This window comes from Callospermophilus lateralis, chromosome 5 (assembly GCF_048772815.1).
Source record: "Callospermophilus lateralis isolate mCalLat2 chromosome 5, mCalLat2.hap1, whole genome shotgun sequence".
Lineage (NCBI taxonomy): Eukaryota > Metazoa > Chordata > Mammalia > Rodentia > Sciuridae > Callospermophilus > Callospermophilus lateralis.
In genome coordinates, this window is record NC_135309.1 from 15,214,165 (window position 1) to 15,223,982 (window position 9,818).

General features: G+C 50.4%; 1 protein-coding gene across 1 annotated transcript in view; it reads left to right on the forward strand.

Annotated features, from left to right (window-relative positions):
• The window catches only part of Stk10 (serine/threonine kinase 10), a 111,430-nt gene extending 108,307 nt beyond the window's left edge, over positions 1–3,123 (forward strand). Inside the window, exon 19 of the mRNA XM_076856341.2 lies at positions 917–3,123. Within this exon, the coding sequence (XP_076712456.2) occupies positions 917–1,057 (141 nt within the window). The 3' untranslated portion in view covers positions 1,058–3,123. The remainder of the gene's footprint in view (positions 1–916) is intronic.
• The last annotated feature ends 6,695 nt before the right edge of the window (positions 3,124–9,818 follow it).

Sequence of the window (9,818 nt, forward strand, 5' to 3'; positions counted from 1 at the left end):
TGTGGACTGGGATAGTTGACAGACACATGATGTTTGGCCAACAGTGACTTACAGAATTATTTGGAAGTTCTCAACCTCTGTGGAGATTTTTTTTTTTTATTCGTTGTTCAAAACATTACAGAGCTCTTGACATATCATATTTCATACATTAGATTCAAGTGGGTCTCTGTGGAGATTTTACATTAAAAAAAAAAGAAAAAATCTGGACTTCTGGTTTCCTCTGAAAAACTGGGACATCTGTCAGGCGGTCTGAATGGCCAGCCTGCGCTCCTTCCACTCTACTTTGCTTCCTGTCTGACTTGAATGCAGATGACTAGAAAGCCCTTAAGAAGTCTTCCTGGGAGACGCCTGTGAGCCTGTCATCCCAGCCGCTCAGGAGGCTGAGGCAGGAGGATCGGGAGTTCAAAGCCAGCCTCAGCAACTTAGGGAGGCCCTAAGCAACTCAGTGAGATCTGTCTCTAAATAAAATAGAAAAAGGGGGCTGGGGTTCTTGTGCCACAGAGACTCTGCTCCTAACACACCTTTAGACTCGGGCCCTGAAAGGCACAGTCCTGTGACAAAGCTCCCTGTGTGATTTCTGTGGCTCCAGGCCCTGGTTCTGACACTGTCACCCTGACACGACATCTCTGCCCACCTCGCTGTTGAACTCTTTACTTGAGTTTTTCTAGATGGATCTGATTGTTCTCTGGCCTGAGGTTTGCATCTGCTGGCCCTGCCCCTTCTAGAATGGCATTTCCCCAAACTGTGTCCCTCAGCCCATGAGAAGCTCCTGAGAGGGAGAAGTGGCAGGAGGAGGCAGGAGCCTCTGGCAGGGGACAGGGCAGGACCTCGTTACGGGCACTGGGGTCTGGGAGGGGCTTTCAGAGAAAGCCATGCCAGCAGGGGCCACTGACCGCCACCTCCCTCTGTCCCCCAGGCTCTGGAAGAGGATTTGAACCAGAAGAAGCGGGAGCAGGAGATGTTCTTCAAGCTGGGCGAGGAGGCCGGGTGCCCGAGCCCCACCACCCCGAGCAAGACCTCCAAGTTCCTCCCCTACGGCGCTTCGGATGCGTCCTAACAACCCAGGCCAGGGCTGCGGGGCCTGCGGGGTCCCACCCTCTGTGAACACGTAACTCAGGACCCCTCCCTCCTGCTCCTGTGCCAGCGCCACCCCAGCCTCTGCCCTTGCCCCCACCCCCACGCCGTGCCTGTCTGACCTGCCCCGTGTCCTGGCCCCCCACCTGTCCCTGGAGGGCAAGGATTTGTGTGTCACCTGACCCTCCTGTGTGTCCTCTTGAGTCCCCGGTTCCATCAGGCTGTAAGTGGTTTGGGCTGTGGTGGTGTCAGGTCCCTGAGCAGTGGGTGTGCTGTGGCCTTGAGGGCCCTCCTGTTCGCCTGTGAGGCCACCATGGCTCATCCCCCTCGGCACACCTGGTGGTTTTCAGTGATTCCTTGCCACGTCAGACAGGAACCCTGGCACCTCTCTCCACTCCCAGCAGGGCCAGGCCAGGGCCAGCTGGACCGGGTGTCCCCACTCCCTGCCTCCCTGGGCCCTGTGCACATGGGGGCAGGGGTGGGGAATGGAGAGTCCTGAGATGTCCCTCCTGCTGGTCTCAGGCCTTTCCGGCCATCTCGAGTACCTCTCCCTGTGCGCCCCCGCAGGCTGGCCCCTAGCCTCTTGTGCCAGATAGGTGGAGTGGGCCTGCCGCCTGGGCCACGCCACCGGAAGTGTCCAGTGGAACAGTTGGTAGGGAACGTGCTGGCACCAGAGGCCCACAGAAGGCACAGGCCGGGCTGTCAGCGTGCCCCTCGCGGGGCCCCACACAGGCTCTCCCTGCAGGACCCCTCCCTCCTCCATTCCCCACCCCTGCCCCCATCTGCAGGTGCCCTGGAGGGGCCTTTTCCTCTGCCCGGGGCGTGTCCAGGAGTCCCAGCCTACATTTCAAACAGGCCTGGCGGTGGCTGGACTTCTCTTTAGGAGAAAAGGTGGGGGTGTGGTGGGGGATGGGACGCCTGCCCCTCCAGGAACACAGACAACAAAGGGCCTGAGCCTCCAGGGGGGTGTGGCCTCCCAGTCCTGGGCTGGCCTCTCCAGATGCTGCCCACCAGCTGCCACCAGTGTGCAGACCCCTGCACCTCGATCTCTAACTGCTGCGCCCAACTGTATACACCACGTGCGGCTTCTTCAGGAAGACACTGGCTCTAAACCAACACCTGGGCAGGGTTCATGTCCAGGACCCGGATGGACATGTGCAGTCGGGGTGCTGTTTTGCTGGTGACAGATGGCTGAGACAACCCAAAAGGACTTTCTTCTCTGTCATCTCTTGGGCTGGGGTTCGATACTTGGTTCCTCTGAAGCAGTCCCTGATGTTTTCTGAGCACTGGTGATACCCGCATGCTTGGGAAGGAAGGGGCAGCCATTGAACAGGACAAGGGACCAAGGTTCCCAAATCCTCACTATGCCATCAGGAAGCGCAGGAGGCCGGGAAGGCAGTGGTTCTCTGGTCAGTGAGCGTCCAGCTGCTTCCGTATCTGACCCGGAGGGTGGCCTTTCAGGTCTCACAGTGGGACAAGCGAATCAGGCGTCTCTCTGTGTTCTCTTGTGTGTCAGGGGCTGGGAAAGGCGAACTGGCGGTAGTGTGACCACAGAGAGAGACAGGTCCCCAGGAGAGGCCGGCAGACACGGTCAGGCAGGGGTGTTTGGTGCACAGTTGACAGTATTTCCTCTGACTTGAGAATGAGGATTGGGAGAAACGCCAGTTTCTGCTGGTTCTGCCCCTCCCTGTGTGCAACCCCGTTCCCTTCTCTGGCTTGTCACTCATTCGACCCTGGTCCTGAGAGCACTCCTGTGCCTTTTTGAATGAAGGCTGGCCTGGCCTCCCAGCCTCACAGACGGGCCCATGTGCAAAGCCATGGCTGAGAAGGCCACGCAGTATTCCTCATGCCCTATGCTAACTTTTTCTGTGCAACGGACAGACAGAAATGTATCTCTATTTTTAGCAGAGTAAATATAACTAACTTATATTTTCTCTTTATGAAGGACAGAAGTTATTTTTTATGTAGTTTCCAAAGTTTATATAAAACTTTTGTAAAATGTTCTCTGCAAAGGTAACTCTGGGAATGTAAATATGCTTCTAATAAAATAACAAGACCATTTGGGTTTGGCATTGTTCTTTTGAACTGCTAGGGAAGCAGGGCGTGCTTACTCACCTTGACTCAGCAAGAAAGGGTTTCCCCTGCAAGCACACGGGTGCTGCCCAAGGTCAGACAGCAGATCAGACTTTGGGGTTTATGCATGGCAGAGAGAGAGAGAATGACTGTGTATGGCATGTTCTCTGTAGACATCCAATACCACTGTCTTCTAACAACAAGCATTCATGAACCTCCGTATTAGCATATTGAGTGGTCCCTGTGATCTGTGAGCAAAAAATCACCTTTCCCACCCTACAGATGAGGAAACCGCCCCTGGGCCTGGGAAGGGTCAGGTCAAATCTCAACACCAGTGATACCTGAGGAGTTCCAACTTAGACCTTCTACAGTGCTGTGTCCACTGCCCCCCATCACCCAGCTGCCTGTAAACCAATCAACGGTCACACAGAAGCTGACCACTTGCCATCACTGTCATCTCTAAAGGATTTGTCTGCCATGCCTCTCAACCACCACTCAGGGGTTCTTAACCTGGGGTCCATGGCTGAATTTAGGGTGTCCTTAGACTTGGATAGCGAAAGATGTTTTCTTTTTTTTTTTTTTAATTTTTTTTTTAATTTTAATTTTATTAGAGAGAGAATTTTTTTAATATTTATTTTTTATTTTAGTATCGGCTGACACAACATCTTTGTTTGTATGTGGTGCTGAGGATCTAACCCGGGCCGCACGCATGCCAGGCGAGCGCACTACCGCTTGAGCCACATCCCCAGCCCCAAGATGTATTCTTTAGTTTTCCTGATCTCAAACTGGGAATGAGCACCGTGAGCCACAGTGGTATGGGGAGTCCCTGCAACTGTGTCACCAACAGAAGTCACAGGTATTTCCTACCACATTACAGTGGCGACAGACATCTCAAATGATCGTTTCTGGGCATCACTTTTAAATTATGGCAGTTATTAGACCTACATCATTTTTTTAAAAATTTTTTTTTAGTTGTAGGTGGATACAATATTTTTATTTTTATTTATTTATTTTTATGTGGTGCTGAGGATTGAACCCAGGACCTCATGAGTGCAAGGCAAGCACTCTACCACTGAGCCACAATCTCAGCCCAGACCTACATCATTAGATCTTGATATGTATACCTACGTCACATAACACGTCATCTGTATAAACAGTGCAGATGTATGTGTGCATTTTCCAATGTTTTGATAAGCACTTTTTTATCTTGATTGGGTTTGTGACCAATGTGCAACTTTACTGTGCATTTGAAAATATCATTCTGCGGAGGAGTTCACGTTCTTCATGAAACGCCAGAGGAATTTATGGTACATAAAACAGTTAAGAACCCTGCTACCTCCAACCCTGAGCTCGCTCTCTCCTGGAAAGCTTCTGACCAGCAGGGACAAGCCAGTTACGGTGTCATGTGGCCTGTGAACTCCTGCCATCGCAGTGGACATGTAAGGGTCCAGCGAAGCGTCGGAGGAAGAGACCACCAAGAGACTGACTTTATGCAATAAGCAAGAAGGAGTTTATTGAGGATCCGATTCAGCGCGCTGAGGCTCCAGGCAGGCTCGCTCAAGAAGGGAGAGCAGCCCAGAGCCCCGAGCAGAGGTCAAGCAGTGCTTAAGTACACTTTTTTGGAGGGGGTGGGGGCTTTGCATACATCAGAACAAATCATCATGAGGCGCGGGAAAATTGAACAACAACTCTGAGACATGATTAGTACATTCATTGGCGGGAACAGATTGGGCAGGGGTGATTGGTCACCCCTAAGCAGGGTACACATTTAAACTGATTGGTTTAGGTCCTGTGATGCCTATGTGACATATTACACAGAATCCCAAGTTATTAGACAACCAGAGGAGTCAGTGAGAACATTACTGAGCAGTTCGGGTATTGTCTTAACAGCTACAGGGATTACAGGTTTTGGGGGTAGCAGAGGAATTTAACAATACTTGGTCTTTTACTTTTTAACCCAAGCCCTGCAGTTTAGAAACTTTACAATGCCCGGTCTTTTACACTTTAACTCAGGCTCTGCGGCTTAGAATCAGCTTAGAAATTTTACCTTTACAGACATAGCATTGATTACTGGGGAAGGGGGACCAGCATGCCCACCAGGAAGGGCAGGAAAGGTGACCCAGGTTCCAAGAAATCGTGAGACTGGCAGGAGAACAATGCATGAGGGAATGAATGGAACCTGGGAAATGAGTCATCACACGTATTAATCAGCCCTCCGAAGAGGGTTCCACCAAGTCCTGGAGAAACTGAAATGAATAAGACATTGACCATCTCCAGCAAGTTTGCCCAGTGGAGAAACAGATCTGGAAACGCTGAGCATCTGTGTAGGCTGGTGTTGCTTGGGAGAACAAGGGAGGACTTCCTGGAAGAGGTGGCACTGAGACTTGGCAGGCAAACTAGGATGTGCCCAGTAACATGTATCACAGATTGGGACATAGTTTAGGGTAAATGGTTGAAACATCTTGAGACTGGAGATAATCAGGAATGATGAGCATGCCCAATAGCATGCCGGGTGGGGACACCTTTATCCCAAGGGCAGTGAGGAGAACAGGACAAAATTTCTGGGAAAGGACAGTTGACATCATGATCTTAGCCATTCAAGGGCTTGGATGAGAAGGACTGTGATCACCGTGAGTATGTGGTCCACAGAGGTTTGCAATTTCGTAAGGATAGGGAATGAGACTTTAGCTGAGCCTGAAGTGACCAAGGCCAGCAGGTTGCAATGCTAGAGGCACCCATCTTGGCTCTGGCACCCGAGGTGTTTGCTAGGTCTGATGAGCGAGTTTGTCTGCTGATGGGAGACCCGACCTGACACTGACGACAATTAGAAATTGATGAGTAGAAATGAACTGGACTGGGTTCAACTGACGGGGTTGATGAGGTTTGAGAACCTTTGCTGAGCACTTTACCAATCCCAGGAGGAGAGAGGACAGGCCAGGAGACTGCTGACACAGCAGAGCAGCAAGTTTTCTTGCTGTCAGGACATGGGAACAGAGAGATTGGATCTGAATTTCTGTCAGGAAAGTCAGCGGGGTAAGGTCACTGTAGAGAGAGGGACTGGCATACAGTGATGTAGTGAGGAACTGGGGAGACCAGGAAGAGCCAACTGCAGGCTCAAATCAGGAAGGAGCTGAAACTCAAAAGAATGATTCTGGAACTTCTGGCTTTGCTGGCCGGGTGGGTAGCAGTTTCATTTGCTGAGTTAGAAAAAAAATGGCAAAGGACAAAACTTGGAGGGAATTGGAGGCTCAATTTTAAGTGAGAACTTAATAAAAGAAAATTCTAGTTTTCATGTCAAGTTGGCAATACTCTAAGACAACCCTCATAAGACACCAGGAGGATGTCAGTGGGCTTGCACATCTGGAGCTCAGAGGAACTGTCTGGGCTGAGATGGTGGGTAATTGAGGAAAATCAAGCTGGAGAAAGAGGCTTGACCAGAAATAGGGACAGGTAAATCATGAAGATTTGACCCTGGAGACCAGGGTGGGACAGCAGCTTTCGATTGTAGACAGTGTCTAGCTGCCCTGTAAAAGAGTGTGTTGAAGGGGCAGACCGCATGGAGGATGCATATCTTGACTTTGCCACTTACATTATATTATGGTTTTTAAAATTTTTCAGTGCTGGGCATGGAACCCAGGACCTTGTACATGCTAGGCACCCTGGACCACGCCCCAGCCCTATGTTATGTTATTTGACTGTGGAATGGCTTAATGACCTACCAATCCATGAATATATGATCTACTTAGCCAGTACTACACAGTTAGATATTTTGGGTAATTTCAGTTTTTTTTTTTTTTGGTCAGAAAACTTATTCTTTCACATAACTACCAATGTGCTGTGCCAGGTAAAATATTTTCCACCTGCCTTGCTGATAAACATAGTCTCATAGCCTTTCCAAAATTATTTGGTCAAATCTAGTTACTAAGTTTTACTTTCTCATTTGATTTAAGACTTTTTCTCAGGAAGTTCAGGCTTGAGCTACCCTTCAAAGCTTGTGGTGAAGAAGGAAGGTTGGGTGGGGACATAGCTCAATGGCGGAGGGCTTTCCCATGGTGTGTGAGGCCTGGGGTTTGATCCCTGGCACTGCAAAAACCATCCAACCAACAAACCACAGTTGGGCTGGGGATGTGGCTCAAGCGGTAGCGTGCTCGCCTGGCAAGCGTGCGGCCCGGGTTCGATCCTCAGCACCACATACAAATAAAGATGTTGTGTACGCCGAGACTAAAAAATAAATATTAAAAAAAATTCTCTCTCTCTCTCTCTCTCTCTCTCTCTCTCTTTAAAAAAAAAAAAAAAAAAAAAAAAACCACAGTTGGCATAACCTTCACTCAATGTACCATTTGGATTCCCTCTTTCTGGGCCCCTGCGGTCGTTGGGCAGAACAGTTATGACGCGTTCTGCCCAGTGACATATGATTGTCACACCTGTGTTGAAGCCTGCTGAAAAGCCAACGCGTGGTCCAGCAGTCTCCCTCCCACCAGTGCGGTCATGGGGGCCACGTGTCCACGAGGGAGCAGAACAAGAAGGCAGGCTCCCTGGCCAGGTTGGTGCTTAGGGCGGGAGAGCACGTCCCGCCGACCTTAAGTCCTTAAGGTGTAGCCTATTGTGCGCCCACGTGCCCCCCATTTCTGCTTCTTGGAGTCTCCCCTCCCCACTAGCCAGGCTGCATCCAGCTCCTCGGGGTCGGAGGTGTGGGAAGGCAGGAAGGAGCTCGTGGGGAGCCCCAGGCCTTGCGCATGCCCAGTGAGCGTCCTCTCGCTGAGCTGCGCCCCCCGCGGGGCTGCCCTCTTGCGGTTAGTTGCCGGCTCCTAGCCTCGGTGGCCTTTGCTTTCCATGGGCCACACCTGGGACTCTCTTCCCAGGGCTTCCAAGCCGCAGCCCAGGGGCGGAAGCGCTGGGGACTATGGTGCGCTCATCCAGGGGATGGGCCAGCCGGCGCCGGGGTGGAGTGGGACAGGCCAGGTCCCCTGCAGAGGTCGGGCGGACTCTGAGCGTGACTTACAATCCAAAGTCTCGGGTGGGACCGAGGAAGCCCCTCCCGAGGACCCTGCTTGGGATGGCGCCCTCCCTCTGTTACCACCCCACCCCCCGCCCTCTCCTTCCCAGTGTCCCCCCCACCCCCCCCCCCCCACAGCTCTACCCACAACAGTGGAGACTGGTGAAATCCAGATGACAAACAAGGATTCCATCACTGATGGTGAGTGTGTGTCGCTGGCCCCTGGTGTGCTGCCACGGATGGGTTTGTGGGGATGAACCCAGCCCAATTCCAGTCAAAAAGTCATGAAAAGTTAATTTCTGTTTTAGTATAAATTGCTGCAATTTCTAAACTTGTGTGGAATTCCCGCCTGTGCCTTGAACTCACGCATGCCTGGCTCCCCCTGTCCAGATAACAACCCGCTCTGAAACCTCAGTGGCGCCTCATAAACTCTGATGCTGGGATCTGAATTGACTCCCTACCTTGAAATGTCATGCCCTGTGGATCATTAACCTGCTCTCTGCCTTTGTATTATGCTTGTCCTAATCCTGTTATCTGTAAGTTCTCAAGACACCCCCCTTTGCTACTCTTTGTGCTGTAAAATCGTGTTCCTGGAGAGCTGGGGGCTGATGGATCTCTAGCCCGGTTTTTCCGGAGAGACAGTCCTGGCCAGCTCCAGAGTACACAAATACAAGCTTGCTTTAGTTTGATTTAAAGCTGCAGGTGGTGGTCTTTTCTGTGCATTAGGGTTCCACAGTGGTAGATCAAAAGTGGATACAGCAGAAGACAGTCGTCCTGGCTCTGCAATACAGAAGCACCAACAATTTGAAAGACTTCAACATAGCAGTGTTGCTGGACATTATTAATTTTATGGAAGAGAGAAATTAGATTCAGGTCAGACAGTTACCAATTTAAAGCAAAGGTATTTTAATCCCAGCAGCTCCGGAGGCTGAGGCAAGAGGACTGCAAGTTCAAAGCCAGCCTCAGCAAAAGTGAGGTGCTAAGCAACTCAGTGATACCCTGTCTCTAAATAAAATGCAAAATAGGGCTGGGTTTGTGGCTCAGTGGTCAAGTGCCCCTGAGTTCAATCCCTAGTACTAGAGGAAAAAAAAAAAAAAAAAAAAAAGACTATCATTGTAAGACACAGTGGTGCTTACCTGTAATCCCAACATCTTGGGAGGTGAAGCAGAAGATCACAAGTTTAAGGCCAGCTTGGGCAACTTGGCTAGACCCTGTCTCAAAATTAAAAAAATTAATAAAAGGGACAGGGATGTAGCTCAGTGGTAGAGTACACCTGGGTCCAATTCCCAGAACTACAAAAATAAATACATAAAAAGACTAGCATCAAACTAATAATCCACTTCAGAGCATTTACATACATGTCTTGAAATTGGTTTGCCAGAGATGTCCACACTTGGACTCGCCTTAGCACTGTTCACAACAGCCCATTACGGAATCAGCCTGGGTGTCAACAGGTGAATGGCTCCAGAAAGTGCAGTTTATGTACACAATGGAATACTACTCTTCAGCCTTAAAAAAGAAGGAAATTCTTTGAATTATGACAACCTAAGTGGAAAAGGAGACACAGTGCTAAGTGAAATAGTAGGCACAGAAAGACAAATGCAGCCAGGCAGTGGCACTTGCCTGTAATCCCAGCAGCAGGGGGGCTGAGGCAGGAAGATCACAGGTTCAAGGC